This window comes from Lagenorhynchus albirostris, chromosome 3 (assembly GCF_949774975.1).
Source record: "Lagenorhynchus albirostris chromosome 3, mLagAlb1.1, whole genome shotgun sequence".
Classification (NCBI taxonomy): Eukaryota; Metazoa; Chordata; class Mammalia; order Artiodactyla; family Delphinidae; genus Lagenorhynchus; species Lagenorhynchus albirostris.
The window spans coordinates 170,258,661-170,282,622 of NC_083097.1; the positions used below are offsets into that span (position 1 = coordinate 170,258,661).

Here is a 23,962-nt window from a genome sequence, read left to right on the forward strand (position 1 = left end):
GATATGGGAAGGGACCACGGAGGACCTTAAGTGAGGGAGAAAACTTGTAAAACTAGTCAAATACCCAACAAAGGTAGAAAGGAGGCAAGTACAAATTAATACAGGAGCTAGAAGCCCAAGCGAACTACTGGCAGAGAGAACCTAGCGAAGGCTCCGAGGTGCCAGCTGTGTGGGTTTCCATGGAAACGCCTCTCCCCCGCCTCCCCGAAGGCTCTGCCCTCTCACCACTGAGAGCCAATGACGGGCGGGGGTGGTTCCAGCGCATGCTCAGGAGGAGTCAGCGCTCGGGCGCACAGCCTCGGGTTGTGAGCGGAGCTGGGGTGCGCGTGCGCCCTCCCGTCCGGCGCACGCGTCTCCCAGCATTCAGTTGGTGCGCGGGCGGCGGGCACCTCAGTCCAGTAGGCTTCGGCGGTTGAGTGGCCGGAGGCTGACGGCTGTTACGCCGACGCAGGCCAGGTGGAGGCAGAGGTCGCCGGTGCACACCCGCCAGCCATGAAGCCCCCCGCAGGTACCGGCCGCCCATTGGTGTTGGCCCCGCTCGCCGGACCCAGGAGCCGCGCGCACCGTCCCTCGGGGTGGCCCCTGGGGCCTAAGAGCGGAGCCCAGTGACTCTCGAGTGACCCGGGCCCAGGCAGGGGAGGGGGGTCAGCGAGCCCGGAACCCCGAACCCTCGGTTGCCGAATGAATGAACAACTTTTCCAGCGCTTCACTCATTCGGCAAACTCCGTGTCGCTTTTGATGAGGATGGGTCTGGCCCTTGGGTGGACTCTGAGGGAGTTCTAGACGCAGTTCCAGAGCCAGAGACGGACGTTCAACAGGCAAAAATTAAGCGAGGGCTTTAGACAGTCGTCGGTGCCGGGGCTGGTGGTGCTTCTTTAGGGAGGGCGGTCCTGGAGGACTTCTCGGTGGAGGTGGCATTTCACTCAGCCTGGACCCCGTGGGGAGAAGCAGCTGTCCTGCGGGAGGAGCGTCCCAGGTGGTGGGACGCGCGAAGGCAAAGGCGGGGAGGCAAGCGCACCAGCAGGGCGTTTGGGGAGCAACAGGTCATTTTAGCTGGAACACAGCTGGGAGTCCCTTTTATGGGAAGCACAAAGGGGCGCTATGGAAGGGTTGGTTTTCATTTAGGGGAGCGATGCCACCCGCGTACTCTATTTTAGAAAATCGCCCAAGATGTTGAGTGGTGCCTCCTGGAATTTTCTCTTGCCCACCTATCCTCCCTCTGTTCTTTCTGCAGCCCATTGTGATGATGATGATAATTGTATTCATGCTGATAATCATAATTATGGTTATTCAGGCCTCAGGGAGGCAGGAATGTTGTCTGCCTTGTTTGCTGCGGGATTGTTAGCTCAGAGACCTGGGACGTAGGTGACAATCAGTAAATATTTATGAAAAGAATGGGCCTGCTCCAAGTTTTCAAATCCTAGTTCCTCCAAAAGGTTTTCCCGACAATTCCACCCGACTCGGACCTCCCGCCTTTCCTGAGCTCCTGGAGCCCTTCTTTACCACCAGATTTAATGCAGACTCACAGTCCCTCTTGTGCAGTTCTTGAAATCCAGAATGTTCTGCAAGATATTCTCTAATTTGAAGCAGTCATTTGGCCAGAAAAATCGAACCTCTATTGAGGTGAAGAGGCTCCCCCCGCCACTTAGTGTGTATCAGTGGAAGTAAGCTGCCCGGCTTTGAACCCCACCTCTGTCGCTTGCTGGCTGTGGCATCATGGCAAACTCAGGATTCCCGTCTGTAAAGTGGAGCTACGTAGGGTGCAGAGTACAGAACTGCCTGAGAGTTCAGTGAGGTCAAAACACCCTGGAACACACAAGAAGGTTTTCAAGTGACAGCTGTTGTTTTTCTTTTGATTTATTTATTTATTTTTGGCTGCGTTGGGTCTTCGTTGCTGCGCGTAGGCTTTCTCTATTTGTGGCAAGCGGGGGCTACTCTTTGTTGCGGTGTGCAGGCTTCTCATTGTGGTGGCTTCTCTTGCTGCGGAGCACAGGCTCTAGGCGCGCGGGCTTCAGTAGTTGTGGCACACGGGCTTAGTTGCTCCGCAGCATGTGGAGTCTTCCTGGCCCAGGACTCAAACCTGTGTCCCCTGCATTGGCAGGTGGATTCTTAACCACTGCGCCACCAGGGAAGCCCGACAGCTGTTGTTATAGGACCACAGTCTTGTATCCAAAAACTCCTGGGGCTAGGGACGTCACAGTAATCAGGATTTGCCCCTCTTTTAGAGAAGTAATACAATACAGATGTTCCAGGTTCCATTCAGGGAGGTTGGGGGTACCACCCTGCAGTGCAGTTATTCTTTCAGTGAAACGCAGGTCTATGCCAGATGTCCCGCTCAGCACCGCTGACTTCGGGGGCGGGGCCTCTCCTGGGGGCGGTCTTGGCTGCTGTGGGGTATTGAGCAGCACGCCTGACCCCGCTGAGGCAGGAGCATCACTCCCTAGTGGTGACAACCACAGACGTCCCCAGACATCCCCCAGTGTCCCCTGGGGGCAGGATCACCTTGTGCTCTAGAGGACCAATCGCCCTGTGCGTCCCCAGAAAGCCCTGGGGCCTCGCCATGTGTTCTGGGAAACTGTGGGCTCTCGCCAGCCTGTTAATTCTGACCCTGATCCCAAGCCTGAAGCAGACACGCCGGTGTGGGGTTCTGTTTTCTGGGTCCAGCCTGTGCAGGAGACGCCCTGGACGTGGCGGCACCGTGCTCGGCTGTGAACTACCTCCGGTGGGATCTGAGTGCCCAGCAAATCGGGGAGCTCACCACCGAGCTCATCGAGGAGACCAAGCGCGTGTACGACCGCGTGGGCTCCCAGGAGCTCCAAGATGTGTCCTACGAGAACACACTCAAGGCGCTGGCCGACGTGGAGGTGTCCTACACAGGTGAGCCCTGCCCAGACTGGGCGACACCACCTCCTCCCCGGGGGCCCGGTGGAGAAAGGCAGCCCGGGCTGGCCAGCTTGCTCTGTCCCCGAGGGCCCAGAACGGCAGCGTCAGGCAGTGTCTGCCAGTTCTCCTCTTGGGGAGCCGGCTCACGTGCCAGCCTTGAAACTGGAGCCCCTTCTCACCCCTGCCCGTGTGCCTGCCCGGGGATCTGTTTGTTTTCTCTGAGCCGCTGAACTTGGTCCCCTTTGGTTTTCTCCTCCCATGGCGCCCTGGGTCCCCTGATACCCTGAGGCGTCCTCATCGCCACCCCGTGGGTCCTTCCCTCTTCTCCTCCACAGTCTGTCTGCTGCCTTTGTATGTCAGATACACAGCTCGCCTCCCAGAGCCCCCTCTGCAGAGGTTGATGAGGCAGAGAACTCTGAGCCGAGGAGGCCCCCTGGGCCCGAATCTCTAGAGCAGCTGTTTTTCTGCGAACCGTCTAGAATCCCTGAATTCCAGCTGCGGGATTCTCACATGTCCCTGACGCCTCGTTGTGCAGGGTCTGCTTGCCCCTGGCCTGCAGGCTTAGACTCCAGAGGGTCCGCCCTGGGGGGACCCAGTGTGCCTTGGGCCCAAGGGTGAGGGCTGCGGCTCAGGCAGCGGATGGAGAGGCCGCAGGCCAGCTCTGCCCCCCAGTCCCCTGATCTGGCGGGACAGGGGTGACGGGCTCAGTCTCCCCTCTCATTTGTGGCAGGAGGCTCTGGAGGGTGGATGATGCAAATTCCCACCTCAGGAGGGACCCTGCCAGACATGATTTGGTCTCTCCTACTCCACTTCTGTGGCCTTTTCTTTCTATCTCCCCTCAGTAACCTGAGTAATTTTAAAGAAAACTAGAATTGGACCATGGCACTCCCCTCGACCAACTCCGGTGCCTTCCCACTGCCCTGGGGGTCAAGGTGGGAGCCCTCGACGTGGCCTCTGGGGCCCAGCCACGCGCCGCCTTGCCCCTCATCCTGCGCCCCGTCTGGGGGCTTCGTGCCAGCCGGGGAGCCCCTCCCCTCTGCTTGGCCGGGCGTCGGGTTCTTTGAGCACAGATTGAGCTCCGCCCAGCGCCCCTTCCTGTGCCCCATCTCCCCACACCAGCCACCTGGACTAATCCCACACTCTGGTATTTCGTTGTCATACTCGGTGCAGTCACAGCCTGCAAATCCCAAACGGACAGAAAAGGCTGTTTCTGTCCTTTTCACAGCTTGCTCTCGGGCCACCAGCATGAGACCCACCCAGAGCCCCACCGTGTTTGGCCTAGTCAGCTGAGCCGGTGACTGCCCTGCAGAGGTTTCCATGCTGCAGCTGACCCACCAGACCTGGGCCATCTCGGTGGCCTGGAACCGTGGAAGCCACCAAACTGATGTTAATTCAGGTCTCCCCCATGCAAAGTATATGCTTTTTTAAACACTGCTGTGTTGAGATAGAATTCACATACCACGTAATCTGCCCACTTAAAGCATAAACGTCATTGGTTTTTAGTGTATTTAGCATATCCAACCTTCACCACTCTCCAGTTCCAGAGTCTTCCATCACCCCAAAAAGAAGCCCCGACCCCATCAGCAGTCACCCCCTGACAACACTAACCCACTGTGTCTGTGGATCTGCCTGTTCTGGACGTTTCCCATCAATGGGATCACACACTGTGTGTCCTTCTGTGTCTGGCTTCTCTCACTGAGCATCGTGTTCTCAGGATCCGTCCACGTGTCAGTGAGTGTCGGGGCTTCACCCCTTTTCATGGCTGAGTGATGTCCCCGTATGTGGAGGGACACGTGTCCAGTCATCTGCTGATGGCGTCTGGGTCGTGTCCACTGTTTGGTGACTACGGATCATGCTACTGTGATGGCGTGTGTAGAAGTTTTGGGTGAAGGATGTTCCGTTACTCTCAGGTGTGCACCTGGGGGTGGGTCTGCGGGTCATGTGGTGACTCAGCTGAAGCGTGTGCTTTCACAGCCGCCACACGTTCTGTCTCACGAAGCGTACACGTGTGCTGTGAAGTACAAAATCTTTGGTGAGCTGCAGCGTAGCCATGGGCAGCCATGGCTCTTTTCTGGCACTGAGTCCCTTTGGCCTCTTCCGGTCTCATCCTACTCCCTGTTCCGGTCCCTCTTGACTTGGGGTGTCCTGAGCTAAGTTCCTTCCCTTTTGGAATGTGAGTCCCCGAGGACGGGGGTAACTGCGCCCATCTCTAGCCTGGAACTGGCACCCACCCGTTTCCACCCGGGGCCGTTTTCACACCTGTCCTGTCGTCTCCCTGTTTCAGTTCAGAGGAACATCCTTGACTTCCCGCAGCACGTCTCCCCATCCAAGGACATCCGGACAGCCAGCACGGAGGCGGACAAGAAGCTGTCCGAGTTCGACGTGGAGATGAGCATGAGGCAGGACGTGTACCAGAGGATCGTCTGGCTGCAGGTGAGCGCGCGGTGGGACCTCTTCAGACTGGGTCGTTCCGCTCCCCGGGCTTTACGAGGTGTCAAGCTGGAGGCAGCCCCGCAGGTGGGCAGTGGGCACCATGGGCTGTGCGCCGGGCCTGGGGAAGGTGGTGAGTTTCACGGTGGGGCTGTTGGACCACAGCAGACGACGTTAGAAACGTGACAAAGACGGGGGGAGGGAGGAGAGGAAGCATAAAATGCTTTCCCAGGTCCACACGTCACCTCACTTTCCCGACCTTGCTGGGCACACCTAGAGGGGACGTCCAGTCTCCAACGTGAGGTGAGGGATGAGTAACACGTGTGTGCACTTCCTGCCTTCCTGTGGGTGCTCCGTGCAGCCGGCCGAGCACTGCTGCCTGTGTCGGGGGGACCACAGATACTTCTCATGTGGCTGGTGGGTGGTTCTTAGAACCCGCTGATGCGTATCCCTCGGGACCAGGGGAGGCCCCTGGGTGCTTTGTGCAGACACAAGGGCGGGGGCCTCTGAAAGCGCAGGCAGTGCTGCTTTTAACAGAAGTTTTCACTGACAGAATTAATCGTAGGTTCACGTGCAGTTGTAAGAAATGATTCAGAGTGGTCCCGGCTACTTGGCCCCGTTTTCCCCAATGTCACCTTTTGTGAAAGTAAAGTCAGCGTCCCAGCAGGCTCCTGACGTTGACACAACTGCCCGTGTCATCCGCTGCCCTGGGAAGGTCCCCAGCGGCTTTCGGTCTGGGGCTCTTCCCAGTCAGGCGAGCATTTGTGTACAGCTTCTGTGCGGACTTCAGTCTCCATTTCTCTGGGGTAAGTGCCCATGACTGCGGTTGCCGAGTCCTGTGATGGCTGCTTTGTTAGGAAGTTTTGCTTTCTAGGAAACTGGCCAACTCCTTTCCAGAGTGGCTGCACTGTCTTGCGCTGCCTCCAGTGATGACTCCCCTGTTCTCTGCTGCCTCGCCAGCACTGGGCACCGTCTCGATGTTTTGCTGCGAGCAGAACTTTGGTTATCTTGTTCTAGGAGAAGGTCCAGAGTGACTCGCTGAGGCCAGAGGCGTCGCGGTACCTGGAGCGGCTGATAAGCCTGGGCAGGAGGAACGGGCTCCACCTGCCCGAGGAGACGCAGGAGGTGAGCGCCTGGCCTGGGCCCCGCGTGCCTGCCTCTGCCCATCTTTCTGCCGCCTCAACCCCAGGAGGGAAGGTCCACGTGGACCAGCAGTCCCACTGCACCTGCTCTGCCCTCGGTCCTCAGGGTCACAGGGCTTCCCCAGAGCACGGGCGGCGTGGGCCCCTCTCTGCGTCCCGCCTCAGCCCCGCCTCAGCCGGGCCCCCCGCCCCCCGTGGCTTTGCTGGGAGGGTCTCGAGGAAGGACCGCCTCCTCCGAGCCCACTCCACCCTCAGCCCCCGCTCCCACAGAGCTTCCGTCCCGACGCCAGGCCCGTGGGGCTCCCATAGCAGCAGCTCTGTGACTGTCGGGTTTCTACGGTTCAGTTCAGACTCCGTCTACCCGGAGTCAGAGCCCGCAGGTCAGGGCTCGGCCCACGCCGGCCACAGGTCCACGTCGTCCTCTGCGCTTGTGGCTGACAGGCTGTGTCAGGAGTTCCCACGCGCCCACCCCGAGTTCCATTCGTCGGCTAGTGCGGCCCCCAGAACACAGGCACCCAGTCCACGGACCGGACCACCGGGTTATCATAAGGAGCAGCCAGGTGGCTGGAGGAGGTGTGGAGGCGTGGGGCGGGGCCGGGGCTTCCGGGCCCCCTGCAGGCGCCCACCCGGCAGCTCTCTGAGCCCCGAGTTTACCGAGATTTTGTTCCATGAGCACGATTACATCGTTGGCCATGGGCCCCTGATTCACGCTGCAACCCCTGTCCCTCTCCCCTCCCAGGAGGTGGGCAGGTAGTGGGGCTGTAAGATGCAACCCATCCTGTGGCTTTAGGTTTAGGAGCTGTGTGCCAGGACTGGGGGCCAAGATCCGACGCGTTTCTCCTGTCATTCACAGCGCGGATCCCGCTGGGCACGGAGGCTGGGGGTGATGGGAGGCTGACGAGCGCGTCCGCCTTCACCCCCTCCCTCCTCTCTGGGCTGAGCCCTGTGGCCACGCAGGTTCCCAGTGGGCCCAGCCCCCCGGGGCCTGTCCCTTCAGGTCCTCCCAGTTACCTGACACCCCTCTGCCCCCAACGTGGACCCCAGAGCCCTCAGCTCTTCCCACCCCTGGTCCAGCAGGACGGGGTCCCTGCAGCGCCCTGGACAGGCGGGCGATGGGCAGCCCGGCCCCTCCCGGGAGGCAGCCTCGTGGGTTGGGGAGGGGGGCAGGCACGGCGAGCCACCGATGGTCGAGCGCGTCACCTCGGTGGGGGGCGTGTGGCGCCGTGGCTGCACGCGTCTTGACCTCCAGGATCAGACCCAGCTCTGCCACCAACCGGCTGGGTCCCCGGAGGCCGGTCACTGGACCCCGTTGTCCCTGTTCACCCTCTGCAACGTGCGTGACCCGAGGACCCCCTCACAGGTGGTCGTGAGCGCTGACTGAGTCGGTTTGTGTGGAGGACAGAGAACAGTGAGGCCAGCAGATGAGGAAAGAGCTTGTCAGTCGCGGTTCTGGGCAGGGGCCCGCCTCATCACCTAGGGCCTCCCGGGAGCACGAGGGTTCGGCAGCAATGAGGGGAGGGGTGGCTGGGGACTGGAGCCTGAGGTGTGCGTCCCCGGGAAGGAGCAGCTCAGGATCGGCTAGAATGATCCGGGGCTCTGGGCCTACCCAGGGTGATGAGCGCAGGGGGACGGTGGCCCCGAGTGTGGGAGCCCCGTACAGAAGGGGCTGGGGTGCATCCCTGCGCTGGCTGGTTTGCGTCAGAAAGTGACAGAAGCGGTTAAATGCAGGTACCAGGCCCGACCCAGGGCTCAGCGACAGTTCTCGTTACTCAAGAAAAACGCTGTCCCACTTCGGCCGGTGCTATGCCTTGTGGTGGAGGAAACCGGGACTCGGAGGACTGTGGGACTCCAGCTTCCAGGGTGGGCCGGGCGCGGGGGCCCCGAAGTCCTGCGGAGCGGCAGGCGCGTGGAGCTTCGAGGCTGGGGGAGGCGAGGGTGTGCACGCTGGGGCTGCGCAGACCGCCTTGACGCTTGAGAACCACTGGCCGGAGGGACCACGGGGACGCCCGGGGAGGAGGGCGCCCAGGAGAGGCGGCCTGCTGGCACGGGACGGGGTCCTCAGTGCCGCCCCGCCCTCCCAGGGCGCCCTGTGCTCCTGCCCAGTCGTGGCCCATGGGGCCGTGAGGCTGCAGGGAGGCCAATGTCTGGCACGGCGCCTGCTGCCCGCAAACGCCCGGCGTCCCTCGGGCTGCTTCTGAGCCAGGCGTGCCCAACGAGCCCCTGCTCCTGGCAGAGCCAGCGGGCACACTCCCCCAGCGCCCCTCCTGTCCTCCGACAGGCATGGCTGTTCAGCCCGGGAGCGGGGCGGGCGCGCTGAGTCCTGGGCCGGGCAGGGGGTGCAGCCTGGGCAGGTCCTCGAGGCATCCCTCCTGCTGCTGGCCCGGCAGGGGCCCCAGGGAGCCGGTGCCTTCCTCTGCACCCCACGTTGCTCCCTCCCCCAGGCTGGTCCATTTCTCCCTGTTTCTGAAAACCGGATAGACCCTGAAGGGGCAGAAACTTAGCTCCGTTGAAACGGCTGAAGCTTAGACTGCCACCTTGGGGTAACTCCTGAGGAGGGTGCTAACAGTTAGGACCCGAGGCCCTTTGTCTCCCATCTCCCTCCTCTCATCCGCCTCTTCTGCCTTAACCCCCCTCTGTGCCCCCACCCCCCGATCTCACGGCCGTCTTCTTCCTTCAGAAAATCAAGAGCATCAAGAAGAAGCTGAGTCTCCTGTGCATCGACTTCAACAAGAACCTGAACGAGGACACCACCTTCCTGCCATTCACGCGCGAGGAGTTGGGTGCGTGCGGGCTCCGCACAGTGCCCCTGACCCCCGGGAGGGCCTTCTTCCGCTGGGGTGCTCAGAGTGTTTGGGTCCCAATGTCCTGGATCCTTCCTTGGGGGTGGTTGCGGTCTGTCTACCGAGATTCTGCCCCAAAGGGAGTTGTCCCCCAAGACCCCACCCCCACCCTGCTCTCTGTGATGTTTCTTTAATCTCACAGGGTCCTCCCCAGCCTGACCCGGCGTGGGGTCTTGAAGGGCTGGGGCCTGGGCGGCTTTTGCAACTTCTGCCCTCTTCCTCGAATGCTTTATTTTGAAAACTTCACACCTGTAGGGAAGTGGCAAGAACAGCACCAGGGAGACCCCGTGTGCTCCCCGGGCCCGGCCTCCCTACGTGGATGCCGTGTGTGCTGTTCCTGCGCCAGGGCCTCCGGACATGTCTCTAGGAGCAAGGGCACCTCCTGAGTCCCCGGGTGCAGGCAGCCCTTGGGAAGCAGAGCGTGGAGCGGTCCCCCAAGCCGTCCCGATGGCAGTCTTCACGTTTCTGGCCCCATCTGGCTTGAGCCAGGCCTCAGGCATTGCATTTAGTTCCTGTCTCTCCAGGCTCCTTCCCTGCTGATCGGTTCCTCAGCCTTTTACAAACTTGCTTCCGTCTTGCCCACGCTGATAGTTTTGCAAAATCTAGGCCAGGTGGGCAGCGGCCTGTCAGCTCTGCCCGGGGTTCAGATGGGGCTGAGCATCCTTACCAGTTCTGTGTAACAGGCTGTTGCATAAGATGTGACACCTCGTTCGCCTCTGGGCGGGTGGGTTTTGGGGACACCCACGGATGCACGCTGACCCAGGCAGGTTTTTCAGGTCCATCACGCCAACCTCTGCTGCCCTAACTTCTGGTCCCCAACCCCCTGTCCCGGGCAGCAAGACCCACGTGGCTCCTGGGGTTCATGGGCCAAAGGGTGATCCCAGGCCTCTGGAAACTGGCAGCTGAATATGCTGGCACAAGCTGTCCTGCGGGGCTGCTTTCCCCCCATCTGTCCAGCCCAGGGGCCCTACTGTCATGGCCCGGCCTCCCGGGCGAGAGGGTGAACCCCAGCTCCATGGAGCAGACATTCAGAGCCCTGGTGACCCATCTCACAGGGCTGGGGTGGCGGCTGGACATGTGTGGCCAGCCTGGTGGGGTTTGACCCCGTCTGCAGTTTCAGTTCCAGCTGAGCAGGAGCCTCGCTGGGTTATTTTCTCTGGTTGTGGAAGGATCCCTGGTGTCATTTTACAGAAACATAGATGGTGTGTTCTTTCTCTGTTTTCTCCCTGCTTCCTGTCCTCCCTCTCCCTCCCTCCCTCTCTTTCTCTACCTCTATCCCTCTCCCTCCCCTCCCTCCCCCCTCCTTCCCTCTCCCTCCCTTCCCCTCCCTCCCTCTCCCCCTCTCCCTCCCTCCCTCTCTCCATCCCCCTCCCTCCCCCTCTCGAGAGAGAGTCATACACACACATAACACTTTGGTTTCTTTCCCTAAATCTCAGTCCTAAGGCAATTTCCTCTAGGCGTCTTCTCTGTAAAGGCGCCATTCTCCGTTCATAGTCAGTCATTTCTCCAGAGAAGCTTGGAGGTTGGTTCCTCTCATTTGTTTCCACCCACTAGTCCTGTGTAATCTCTTAGTTTGTATCTTCTTGTAAGTCAGAACTCACCCCCCCACCCCACCCCACCCCCCAGTACTTGCTGACCAGTGTCTTTGTATGTGTGGGCTTCCAGGTCCTGGTCTTCCTGGTGGGGTGCGGTCCCCTGCTGTCATCACTTACTTAGATGCTCATTGTCCCAGTGTGGCCTCGAAGAGCCCCTCAAGTGGACGTGTCCCTGTGATTCTTCAAGCACCTGCTATTTGACACAGGGTGGGCCGGGCTCACTTTGTCCTCTCCCTGGCCCAGCCCGGCCTGGCCCTGGCGGGATAGTCAGAACGAAGGTCTGGCTGCTGGGTGTGCGCCCAGATGCTGGGAGCTATTGCTTCTAGGCCCCCTCAGCTGACGAGAGCTGTGTGCACACACGCGTGCAGACACACATCCACGAGTGCCTACCAGTGCCTTCAGCTCAGGTCGAGCAACTAGGGATTCGCCTCGTGGCACCCCTTCCATGCTTTCACCACCTTGTCCAACAGTGAGAACCGGCTCCTGGGTAAGTGTGAGGCTGAGAGAGAGTCACAGGGTCTTCCAGTCCCAGTAGGGAGGAAGAGCCGGTTCGGGGCGAGGGTGGCTCTCCCTCAGCTGTTTCTTGTTGGGTTAGGGTTAGCGTCACGGGCACACCTGTCGGGGCCTGCCAAGACGGCCCACCTGAGGGGGATCCTCTAGGGTTCCTCCACCCCTCCCTCAGCTCCCAGGCCCCAGGGCTGAGCTGGGTGGCGAGGCTGGGGCATGAGGGGCGGTGGCCTTGCATCGCCCAGGCTGTGAGGCACAGGTCCCTGGAGGTTTTAGTCTGAGGGCGATGCACCCGGGTCTCCATGCTAAGAGGACAGGCCAGGTTGGAGGCCAGCCATTGCAGCAGTGCTAACAGCTGGGATGGGGCGGGGGCACCGCCCAGTCAGGGCTGCCTGGCGGGTTCTGCCTTCCACTGGTGCCATCCACCCAGAAAGGACACAGAGGAGATGGCAGCCCATGCCATCCCGGGGTGGACGCCATCCCGGGCTGGAGCCTGTCCCGGGGCGGACGCCGTCCCAGGGTGGACACTGTCCCAGGGTGGACGCTGTCCCAGGCTGGAGCCTGTCCTGGGGTGGACACCGTCCCAGGGTGGACGCTGTCCCGGGGTGGGCGCTGTCCCGGGGTGAACGCCGTCTTCAGGTGCAGGCTGGCCTGGGTGGAGCTGAACATAGCTTTTCCTCCCCGAGGGCGTCCTGATGAGGAGAGCAGCAGCTGTCTGAGGCGGGAGAGCCCTTGATGTGGCTCCTTTGGATGCAGAGGTGGGAAGTGGGCGTTTGGGTAGGCCGCACCGGGCACTGTGCTCCCTGCTGGCTCCCGTTCCTCACTTCCCACGCGGGAGGGACGCCCTCCCTTCCCACCTGGGTCGGGCAGCCCACGGGTCCTTTCAGAGCTCCCCGATTTGGCTTCCACAGGAGGGCTCCCTGAGGATTTCCTGAACTCGCTGGAGAAGACCGAGGATGAGAAGTTGAAGGTCACCCTCAAGTACCCGCACTACTTCCCCCTCCTGAAGAAATGCCACGTGCCCGAAACCAGGAGGAAGGTGGAGGAGGCCTTCAACTGTCGGTGCAAGCGGGTGAGGAGCCCGCCTCTGCCGGCTCAGTGCCCGGAGGGGCCCACGAGCTCGCTCCGCCCCTAGCATGTGTCCGGGGGTCTGCCTCCGTCCCCCAGGCTCCCCAGGGCAGGGGTCTGAGCCTCTTCCTGAGCTCGTGCTTCTGCTCCCTCGCTCTCGAGCCTTAGCCTCAGGTCCTCTCCCTCTCGGGTGTTGCCAGATGCCCGAGGAGCTCGGATTCGCAGAGGTCCCCCCCATCCCCTCTCTGTGCCTAGCATGTGGGCTGGGCCTTCTCGCTGTGGCCCGGGCACGGCCTTGACATTCAGACATCGGGTTCTGCAAGGACACTTGTGTTTGGTCCATACTGCGTGTAGCTGCAGTCTGTGCTTCTCCCATTTAGCATCTTCAGTAGACGGGGGCTGTGCATGAGCCCTTCATCTTCCCCGCAGACACCACTGGTGCTCGCTCAGCCTCGCAGGGGATGCGGGGGGCACGGGGGACAGTCCTGTGTCCCCGCCTTCTCGGCCTGCAGACAGGCCACGTTGGCCCTGTGGTGACTGGGGGCTCCCAGGAGAACCCCACCGCAGAACCGGAGAGGTGGCCCCAGAGGAGGTGGCATACGCCTGGGGCCGGGCCTCAGCAGCCAGCCACGGGCCACCTGCAGCAACAGGTGTCTCACCGTCCAGGGGCTGGGTGTTCGGGCGCCGTGGGGATGAGCTGCTATCTGCACAGCAGCCATGTTTGTATTGTTGAGCCTGGGGAGGCCCCTTGGTGGCTCCTGGAGAGCCTGGCCGCGTTGCTTCCCGCCCTTGGCCTTAGAGCCCATCACAGTTCATGACCTTTCTGGTTCCGAAGGACATGTTTATAAAGACCACATGGTAGGACAGCACCAAAGTGTCTAGAAATCTGGGCCAGGAGGAGGGAGGGGTATTGGCTGTGCGCGCCAGCGGCCTGAGAGCCCTGCCCACCTGCAGAGACCTGGCCCGGGGCCCCACGGGGAGGGCATGGCCCATGGTCCCCAGCGCCGGCCGTCTCTGGGTTCCAGGAGAATTGCGCGATCCTTGGGGAGCTGGTGAGCCTGCGGGCCCAGAAGTCCCGCCTGCTGGGGTTCAGCACGCATGCCGACTACGTGCTGGAGATGAACATGGCCAAGACCAGCCAGGTGGTGGCCACTTTCCTAGGTAACCCTGCCTCCCCCTGGGGCCCAGTGGGGAGCGGGGTCAGGCGGACCTGGAATGGACGCGGTGCTGCCTGAGCCCCCACTGTGTCAGCCTGGGGGTCACCTTCCCAGACCCTTCATTCTGCCTCAAGGGGCGCAGGGTTGGGGGCAGCTGGGGAGCCGCCCCAGGGACGTAGCCGAGCCTCTCCCCTCCGCCCGCAGATGAGCTGGCCCAGAAGCTGAAGCCCCTCGGGGAGCAGGAACGGGCCGTGATCCTGGAGCTAAAGGAGGCCGAGTGCCAGAGGCGGGGCCTGCACTTTGACGGGCGCATCAACGCCTGGGACATGCGCTACTACATGAACCAGGTGGAGGAGACGCGCTACCGCGTGGACCAGAACCTGCTCAAGGAGTACTTCCCCATGCAGGTGGTCACGCGCGGGCTGCTGGGCATCTACCAGGAGCTGCTGGGGCTGACCTTCGACCTGGAGGAGGGCGCCACCGTGTGGCACGAAGATGTGACGCTCTACACGGTCCGGGACACGGCCTCGGGCAAGGTCATCGGCAAGTTCTACCTGGACCTCTACCCTCGGTGTGTGCTTGGGGGAACGTGTCGGCCATGGGCCGGGGATCCTCTGCGGAAGCTGGGCCTCACCCCGCGTCCCTCCCCAGGGAAGGGAAGTACGGGCATGCGGCCTGCTTTGGCCTGCAGCCGGGCTGCCTGCGGCAGGACGGGAGCCGCCAGATCGCCATTGCGGCCATGGTGGCCAACTTCACCAAGCCCACGCCCGACGCACCCTCCCTGTTGCAGCACGATGAGGTGGAGACCTACTTCCACGAGTTTGGGCACGTGATGCACCAGCTCTGCTCCCAGGTGGGTGCGGGCACTGGGCTGCGGGCAGGAGCGGGGGAGGGCCCGGGCGCGCGTGGTCCTCAGGCATGTCCTCGCCGCGGGATTCTTCAGCTGACGTCACCCCGGACGTGGCGACGCCCTCGGTGTCAGCTTCCATCATCAAACCCCACTCACTGAGCACGTAAACAACGGAAATGGATGTCCTGGAGGCTCTGGAGGCTGGAAGCCACTGATCAAGGTGTCAGTGCTGGTTCCCTACATGTTAAATACATGTACTCAAGAGTTGCCTTTAAAAAAGAAAAAAAAAGGAACGTTGCCTGCAAGTCTGGTGACAGCCAGTGATGAGAACCAGAGGGAAGGCTCTGGGGCCGGGAACGCCGCGCCCAGTGAGGCCCTGGGGCTGCTGCCAGTCTCGGTGGAGGCTCAGCAAGTCCCAGTGACTTCCCCACGTAGGGCCCCCAGCTGAGCGGCCGGGCCCAGGACCCACTGCTCGCTCAGTCTTCCTGCGGTCAGCCCTCCGTCCCGAGAGCGATGCTGTCACAGGCTGCACCGGAGCACGTGGGGACAGTTCACTGAGCTGTGCAGCCGTCACTACTGCCATGTTTTGGAACATTTCCATCACCCCGAAAGTGTCCCACATGCCCTTAGCTATCACTCCCTCCCCAGCCCGTGACAACCAGGAACCCACTCTCTGACTCTGTGGATCTGCCTGTTCTGGACGTTTCCCATTAGTGGAGTCGCATCCTGTGTGTCCTTCTGTGTCTGGCTTCTCTCGCTGAGCATCGTGTTCTCAGGGTCCATCCACGTGGTAGCGAGTGTCAGGGCTTCACCACTGTGTGGCTGAGGGATGTCCCCGTGTGTGGAGGGACCTCTTATTACTAGTATGTTTACGAGCAGAAGGTTTTGACTTTGAAGTTCAGACTATTAACTGTTTTCTTGCACGTTTTGTGTCCTATGGAAAAAATTATTCTCTAACCCGAGGTACTGAGTTTATCCTGCCTAGTTTCTTCTGCCTTTTCTGCCTAGAAGTTTTGTAATCAAGCCTTTAATTTTGTTGTTGTCCACTATGGTGGAGTGTTGTCTGTGGTGTGAGGCTGGGGGTCACCCTCTGTCACCACGTTGTCGCCACCGACCCCCACGCAGCCACATGTGATGTGTCTTCTGTTTAAAGACACCTGGTCTGATAGCAATTGTTGATTCACTCACGGCGGGGTTGTAACCCTCGCCTGAAGGAAGCTCATCTGACACACGCATTGCCCCCGTGAGCACGTCACCGCCCTCCTGCATTTGGGACACCAGCCAACACTTCAGCTCTGTGCTTGGAGCCATGTTGAGCAGAAAAATCACCCCAGAAACAAAAATGCACACATTGGAGCATTCAGCAGACCGTGAGAAGGACGCTTGTTTGCAATTGGAGCTGGAACCGGAAGTTGGGGGTCAAGTGACCCAGGAGTGAGGAGGCAGCGTCTGCCCTGCTCCCTGGGGCCTGGGAAGGACATGCTGGGGTCACTGGGCTCGTGTGGACCCACACCTGCCGGGCCTGGGTTCCAGCCGCACTGCGTCAGGCGCCATGTATTCAGGAAGAATTTCAGGCACAAAAGAGGAGCAAAGAGCGACTGCCAACGGCCGCCATCCGGTTGCACCGTGTCCGCACCTTTGCCTCCTGGGTGCGGGGCTTTGGCTGGAGAGTGTTGGTTCCATGGGTGGGGAGGGGGCGCGGTGATCCACGGGGTGGCGGGCTCTCTGCACCCCTGTGTTCCGGGCAGGTCTGGGGTCCGGGGTGGGCCCTCCTGCAGCTCCACAGCCTGCCTTGCAGGCCGAGTTCGCCATGTTCAGTGGGACACACGTGGAGCGGGACTTCGTGGAGGCACCTTCGCAGATGCTGGAGAACTGGGTGTGGGAGGTGGAGCCGCTGCTCAGGATGTCCCAGCACTACCGCACGGGCAGCGCCGTCCCCCAGGAGCTGCTGGACAAACTCATCAAGTCCCGGCAGGCCAACACAGGTGCGGCCGGGCCAAGGGAAGGGAAGGGGGCTCCCAGACCGCCCGGCTGGAGAGGGCGGCCTGGACACAGAGCCAGTCCCACGTCTCCTTCTTCCTGCCCCCCAGGCCTCTTCAACCTGCGCCAGATCGTCCTGGCCAAGGTGGACCAGGCCCTGCACACGCAGACAGCCGCAGACCCAGCCGAGGAGTATGCTCGCCTCTCCCAGGAGATCCTCGGGGTCCCAGCCACGCCAGGTAGCCACGCGCGAGGCAGGCCCACCTTAGGGGTTGGGGTGGCGGCCACTGCCCGGGTCAGGAAGATCGTCTAGTGGTGTGTGAAGGGGGACCGACCAACACCCTCCGGCCGAGGCCCTCGGACCTCTGGCGTCTTCCCGCCTCGGTTCTTGGGCTGGTCCCTCCCGCTGTGGCCCGTGGAGGCCAAGGGTGGGGTGGGCGTCTCAGCAGGTGCTTTCTGGAGAGCCTGGAAGGGGCAGGAGAGGGCTTCATACCCCGGACGGAACGCGTCCACAGGTTTGCACGTGCATGTCGGTGTGGACACGGGTTCACTCCCTCGTGAGTGCTTTAATCCGCGCTCTCCCCGTGGCGGAGGGCGAGCCCTGATTCATCCCTCGGAGCCTCGGCAGCTGACCTTGTAAGAGGCTTAGAGGTGAACCCTCATGAGCTTCAGCAGAAAGTGGGCAAAGATTTATTTGTGTCCCTCCACTGAGTTGCCCGCAAGGTCCCTGTTTTCTTGAAGTGTTGGGCCAAGTCTCCCTCTAGTGGCAGGGGTCTCAGACAGGGCTGCTTTGAGGCCCCCGCTCTCGGGAAGGGGCACTGAGGGGCCAGGGGGCCGGGCAGGAGCCTCTCCACGTGTGTCCCAGGGACCAACATGCCCGCGACCTTCGGCCACCTGGCAGGCGGCTACGACGCCCAGTACTATGGCTACCTGTGGAGTGAGGTGTACTCCGCGGACATGTTCCACACACGCTTCAAGCAGGAGGGCGTCCTGAGTGGCAAGGTGAGAGGCCGGCCTGCTGCGCAGACCAAGACTGCGGTCCTCGGCCTGGGCCTAGATGCCTGTGCCACCCGCCTGGGCCTGCCCGGCCCTGAGGACCCTGCCCTGGTCCTCCTGCTCCCCTGCCCTTTGTTCAGCCACAGCAGAGGTGGCCACACCCACACCCCCAGATCCCCTCCCTTGGATGCTGCTGGCCCCTGGAGCCAGGGGTGGCGGTACTCCACCCTCCTGCAGCCCCGCCCCCTTTCGGCAGGTGGGCATGGACTACAGAAGCTGCATCCTGAGGCCTGGCGGCTCCCAGGACGCCAGCGTCATGTTAAGGCTCTTCCTGGGTCGGGACCCCAAGCAGGACGCCTTCCTCCTGAGCAAAGGGCTGCAGGTTGAGGACTGCGAGCCGCCAGCCTGCTGACGGCACAGGGTTCTGCCCACCCCAGTGGGCCGGGTGCCTTATCGCCCCACCGGGGCAGGGGACGGGCCGCGTGTCCCCCCAGCCCCTGAGTCCCCGGCGGCCGGCCTGGGCCAAAAGTCTCCACCTGGATGTGTCTAGAGAGCCTGGCGTCAAGGCTCCTACTTGTTGCACTAATACAGCCCCTTCCTGGGGAGCTTTCCTGGTTAAAACACGGTTCTTTGAAACGGAGGCATTAAAAAAAAGGCTCCAGTCCTGGTCTCTGACTGCCATCCCTTCCACCACAGGAGTGGCATGGGGGCCATCACTCTGGCGGGAGTTCTGACCTTGGTCGGGTTCGGCCCTGGGGCCGTTGAAGGCTGCTCTCCGCTGGTGACGTGTCTGGGTCACTGGGAGACGGCTGAGCTGTGGGGTGAGTTCAGACGGGGATGGCCCCCCCACCCTCGCCGGGCCGGCTCTCCAGTGATGGGGTGTCAGTCTCTTGCCGGCCTCTCGCCCGTCACTGTTTGGCATGTCGGGGGCTGTGATTGGCGGGAGCTGGTTCTGGCAGTGGGCACAGCTGCGGGGAGCCTGGCCATGGCTGGCCCTGTCCCCGTGCCCTGTCCTGCTCACGGCCGGCCGGCTGGCTCCCTCTGGTCGCCGGCAGTTCGTGAAGTCTGGGCCACAGCAAGGAGCTGTCTTCCTGGGTCCTAGCAGTTCTTCCCAAAGGCCTTAGGAGGGTTTTTTGGTGGCAGTAGGAATTCAGAGAGGGTGCTGCACCACTGGAGCAGTAGGGTGGGCTGGACCGTCCTGTGTGTCCTTCCCTGGCCTTTGAGCTCCTCGGGAGCCCTGCCTCCGGCCCTTTGTCCCCACAAAGGACGCCAGGCAGCGGAGCGAGGGCACGGGCAGCACCCTGACCTTCTCCCTGGGGCCCAGGCGGGCAAGCCGTGCCACGCTCTGTCCTCCCCTCAGCCTGCCCGCCCGTTCTCACCTGCCCTGGGCCAGTCGGCTGTGGACCAGGCTGTGGTGTCTGCCCTTCTGCAGCACTGGCTCAGCTCCCTGCACCCACTTCTGTGCCTTCTGTGTTCTGGGCTGGTCGCTGGCCCAGAGCCGGTGGGTGGGTGCCCCGTGGCCAGGAGGGCTGTTCGTATGAATTACCTGGGGCTCGAAAAGGAGCACAGCCGGCCTTCCGTCCGGGCACCTCTCGATGGATATGGAAGTGGCGTGTCGGGGCCTGGGGGCTGCTCGTCTTCCCCCGCACCGAGCCCCCAGATGGTCCCCGTGCAAAATCCAGATGTGGCGTTGGCACCCCAGCTGTGTTCTGGGCAGTCCGTTGCAGGGGCCACAGGCCTCGGGCTGGTGGGCCACAGGGTTCCCAAGCAGGCAGGTCAGGACCGAGAGGGTGAGGCCTTTCCCCAGGTGCGGGGCCCAGACTGAATGCCAGCTGGAGGCCCATCTGCTCACTGCCCACCCCCCAGCCCCCTGCCCTCACATCAGGCCCCAGGACTGAGCTCAGGTGTTTGATGCCCAGGCTCCCTGGCAGCCCAGCCCATTCCCAGTCCTTCGTGGTCACGAAGGACTTGGAAGCAGGTTGCTCCACAGAGACTGTTGTTCTCAGAGCCCTGGGCAGGGGGCAGGGAGGACAGGCACAGAGCCTTGCTGGGGTGTGGTCGCCAGGGCAGCCGGAGCAGCCTCCACACAGTAAGTAAGGGCATCTCACCAAAAGCAGTGCGTTTCTCCAGCCACCCTGGGAGCTGAGCTCAGGTCCTGGTGCAGGAAGGGCCAGCAGTGCAGCTGTTACCTGTCACTAGGGGGTCGTGCCACCTCTTAGATCCTCCCCCGTCCCCTTCAGGGGTTGCGACAGGACCCCTGCAAATCGGGTTGTCACTCCTCCCCATCCCCTACCCCTCCTCCATGAGGGTGGAAGGAACACATTTTTAAAAAGGATGGAGTTTGGGTTTCTGGTGGCACAGTGGTTAAGAATCCGCTTGCCAATGCACGGGACACGGGTTCGAGCCCTGGTCCGGGAAGTTCCCACATGCCGCGGAGCAACGAAGCCTGTGCGCCGCAACTACTGAGCCTGAGCTCTAGAGCCCGCAAGCCACAACTGCTGAGCCTGCGTGCCACAACTACTGAAGCCCGCGCACCTGGAGCCCTTGCTCCGCAACAAGAGAAGCCACTGCACTGAGAAGCCTGCGCACCGCAATGAAGAGTAGCCCCTGCTCACCACAACTAGAGAAAGCCCGCGCGCAGCAACGAACACCCAACACAGCCAAAAATTTATTTATTTACTTATTTTAAAAAATTGATGAAACAAGCGTCTATCCAGGGATGGTTCGATACAAAAAATCTAGTCCCTCCACACGCGGGAGCATCACTTCGCCGTGAAAAGGAGAGAAACACTGACACTCGTTTACAACGTGGATGGACCTTGAGAACACGATGCTCAGTGAGAGAAGCCAGACACAGAAGCAAGCTGTGACGTTAATTGTAGGTGTCAACTTGACCGGGCTGAGGAACGTCTGGAGAGCTGGTAAAACATTTCTGGGTGTGTCTGTGCAGATGTTTCTGGAAGAGATTAGCATTTGATTCAGTAGACTGAGAGATCCGCCCTCACCCATTTGGGTGTCATCCGACCCATCAAGGGCCCAAGTGCAACAAAAAGACAGCATAAGGGCAAGTTCCTTCTCTCTTCTTGAGCTGGGACGTCCCTCTCTTCCTGCCCTGGAGCTCCTGGTTCTCGAGCCCTTGGCCTCGGACTGAATCACACGGAGCCCTCCATAATTGTGTGGCCAATTCCTATGGTAAACCTCTGCTATTATGCTCTGTTTCTCTGGAGAACCCTGACTGCTGTGGCCACAGTGTCTGATGCCGTGCATGTGAAATGTCAGAAGGTAAATCCGTAGATGAGTGGTTGCCAGGGCTGGGGCTGTAGGGGGCTTGGGGGTAATGGCGCAAGTGTAAGGGGTTTCATTTTCTGGACGATGATCATTTTTTTGTTTTGGCCACGCCGCCCAGCTTGCGGGATGTATCTTATTTCCCCAGCCAGGGATTGAACCCAGGCCCTCAGCAGTGAAAGTGCCAAGTCCTAATCACTGGACCACCAGGGAATTCCTGATAATGTTCTAGAATTGATGGTGGTAATGACTGCACAACTCTTTAATTTACTAAAAAAAAACATTGCATTGTGTACTTTTAAAGGGTGCACCTTAATATGTGTACATTATATCCCAAATTTTAAAAATAAAACAATATCAGGGGGCTTCCCTGGTGGCGCAGTGGTTAAGAATCTGCCTGCCAGTGCAGGGGACACGGGTTCAAGCCCTGGTCCGGGAAGATCCCACATGCCGCGGAGCAGCTAAGTCTGTGTGCCACAACTACAGAGACTGCGCTCTAGAGCCTGCGAGCCACAACTACTGAAGCCCGCGCACCTAGAGCCCGTGGTTCACAACAAGAGAAGCCCCTGCAATGAGAAGACCACGCACCACAACAAAGAGTAGCCCCCACTCACCGCAACTAGAGAAACCCCGGGCCCAGCAACGAAGACCCAACTCAGCCAAAACTAAATAAATTTATCAAAAAATTATATATATATATATATATATATATATATATATCAGGGGTTCAGGGAACCTGACGTCTGTGCACAGATCCTGGCCGGCCCTAGAGGTGTGGGGAGCCAGCTTGGCGGGAGACAGAGGGTCCCTGGCAGCCTTGGGAGACCAGGCAGCCCACACGGGCCCATGAAGGAGCCTGGATGCACAGCTGCCTGGCCGGGAGTCTTTAAAAAATGACAAAAATTAACTTAGGCCGAGTGCAAAAAACTCACCCCACAAGGGAGTACAAAGCGATTCCCTGGACTTCCTGGCGGTCCAGTGGTTAGGACTCCGAGCTTCTACTGCAGGGGGCACAGGTTCGATCCCAGGTCAGGGACATTCCATGTGCCGCGGTACAGACAAAAAGGGGGAAAAAAAAAAGATTCTGTTTACGTGAAGCCCCAGAGGAGGCAAAACTGGTCCAGGTGACCGACAGAGAGGGGAGAGCCAACTGGGTCCTGCAGCCGCTCATCTGGCCAGGAAGAGCTTATGCACAGGGCAGTGAAAGCAGGTGCCTTTCATTGCATGTAAATTTTATTTCAAACCCAACTCAATTCACAAAAGTAACCATGAGCCCACTCCAAAATCAACTGCCACAAGCACATTTTAATAACTGGAGGAGGAAGACTGAACGTGGAAGTGGTGCAGGAAAGGCAGTTTTGTGGTTTTATATTCTTTGGCAACAAAGTTCTTTTCCTTGACTATTATTCTCTCAAAACATGACCTTGGATGAGGCACCACTGCCACCCCGCCTTGGGCAGTGCTGGAGGGGCGCTCAGCAGCAGAGCTCAGACCCAGGCCCCCACCGAGCCTCACTGGCCGTGGTGTTTTCATCACAGTGTTGCCTCAACACGTTTAAAAACTAATATGTGTGTAGCTAAAAAAAAAAAATCACTGAAATTCCCATCATGGAAAATAGCCATGCCCAGCCCCATGCTCCCCGGACCAGACCCCCTTTCAGCAATTTTGGTGGCTTCTGGCATTTTCCTCCGTGTCTCTAAAGTTATTTATGACGCTTCTCCCCTTCCTCCTGTTTTTTTTTTTTTAAGAAATTTATTTATTTTTGGCTGCCTTGGGTCTTCATTGCTGCGCGCAGGCTTTCTCTAGTTGCAGCGAGCGAGAGCTTCTCTTCGTTGCAGTGCGTGGTCTTCTCATTGCAGTGGCTTCTCCTGTTTCAGAGCACAGGCTCTAGGCGCAGGGGCTCAGTAGTTGTGGCTCGCAGGCTCAGTAGTTGTGGCGAACCGGCTTAGTTGCTCTGCGGCATGTGGGATCTTTCCCCACCAGGGCTGGGAATCGGTGTCCCCTGCATTGGCAGGCGGATTCTTAACCACTTCGCCACCAGGGAAGTCCCTGAACATAAGTTATAATGAAATAATTAATACTTCCGAGCGAGCATTCAAGCACACAAAAGATAAGTCCAAGACCTTAAGAGAGGAACTGGGTTCCCTTAAGAGAGGGGGAGGGGCACCTGCCAGGGAAGACAGAGTTCGTGAAGAGAGGTGACGAACTCTGGGCCATCCAGTCGTGGACAGCTGTGGCTGAAGGACTCCATGGGGTGGGGGGCAGGTACCCAGGTCGGGTGAGGATGGCAGTGGACCAGGTGAGAGGTCAGTGCTGGACAAAAGGGGCGGGCTGCCCCCTCTCCCACCCAAAGAGCCCATGCAATTGGCCTGAGGTCCCGCAGCCAAGCAGGGACTAGGTCCCGGGTCCCCTCGGAGACCGGGTAGGACAACCTGGGTGGGGTCGATCCCAGCCCATCCATTCACCAAAAGAAATCCCACAGGGGGAAACCGGACGGCTCCTTCGCCCCAAAGGAAAAAAGAAGGCCCTGAAAGGCCGATGGAGGAAGGGCCACCGGGACAGGTTGGCTTTAGGCGTGGGCACGCTGGGCTGCTCTCTGAGCATTAGAGGGCGGTGCTCACGTCCGAGGGCTCTGGCGGGTAGAAACCAGCCCAAACCGGGAAGCACCACCACGTGGCGCGATCTCGGCTCGGGGCACTCTCCCGGGATGGGGGATGTGGGTGCCCGAGACCTCCCGGGGGGGCCCTAGAAGCCAGGTGCGTGCGGGGATCGCGCGGGGGAAGGGGGGCGGAGTCTGGAGGCCAGCCCCGGCGCTAGGGGCCTCGGGAGAGGGACACCGGCCCAGAGGCGAGGACTGGGGCGGGGCGCCTTCGCGCCCCCAGGGCCCGGGCCGCCTCGGGCACCTACCTGCGGCCGCTCCCGCACGTGCCACAGCGCCCGGCCCGCCCCAAAGCCCGTGGCGGGGGTGGCCGCGCCACGTGACCGCCCCGCCCGTCCCGCGCGTGCGCCCTGCCCGGCGCCCCATTGTTGGCGGCAGCCGCGTCACGGGGGCGGGGCCGGGGCGGGGCGGCCGGCGGCCGGAGGGAGGCGGCGGGAGGGCGGAGGGAAGGAGCGTCCGCGCCGCCGCCGCCGCCGAGGAGCCGCCACCGCCGCCGCCTAGAAGCAAGCCGAGCCGCGCCGCGCCGCCGCCGCCCGCGCCCGAGCAGCCCCGCCGCCGCCCCGCCCCGCC

General features: G+C 60.9%; 1 protein-coding gene and 1 long non-coding RNA gene across 6 annotated transcripts; one reads left to right on the forward strand and one right to left on the reverse strand.

The window, feature by feature from the left end:
* Window positions 1-361: 361 nt before the first annotated feature.
* THOP1 (thimet oligopeptidase 1) lies at window positions 362-18,109 on the forward strand. 5 transcript variants are annotated; one of them, XM_060145768.1, is made up of 13 exons: window positions 362-508; window positions 2,665-2,877; window positions 5,168-5,316; window positions 6,331-6,438; window positions 9,133-9,235; window positions 12,309-12,469; window positions 13,491-13,626; window positions 13,827-14,193; window positions 14,274-14,475; window positions 16,271-16,457; window positions 16,563-16,691; window positions 17,318-17,454; window positions 17,705-18,109. In XM_060145768.1, exons 1-13 carry the CDS (start codon window positions 493-495, stop codon window positions 17,858-17,860), a joined length of 2,064 nt encoding a protein of 687 aa, XP_060001751.1. In that variant the 5' UTR covers window positions 362-492; the 3' UTR covers window positions 17,861-18,109. The 5 variants fall into 5 exon arrangements, with proteins under 5 accessions (XP_060001751.1, XP_060001752.1, XP_060001753.1 ...); XM_060145769.1 differs by having other exon boundaries at window positions 17,354-17,454; XM_060145770.1 differs by having other exon boundaries at window positions 17,295-17,454; window positions 17,705-17,843.
* Window positions 18,110-20,109: 2,000 nt separating this feature from the next.
* LOC132517827 (uncharacterized) lies at window positions 20,110-23,759 on the reverse strand. Its single transcript, XR_009539828.1, has 3 exons — window positions 23,641-23,759; window positions 21,666-22,782; window positions 20,110-20,404 (listed from the first exon to the last, which is right to left on the reverse strand). It is a non-coding gene; the product is annotated as an uncharacterized LOC132517827 (long non-coding RNA).
* Between the last annotated feature and the right edge of the window lie 203 nt (window positions 23,760-23,962).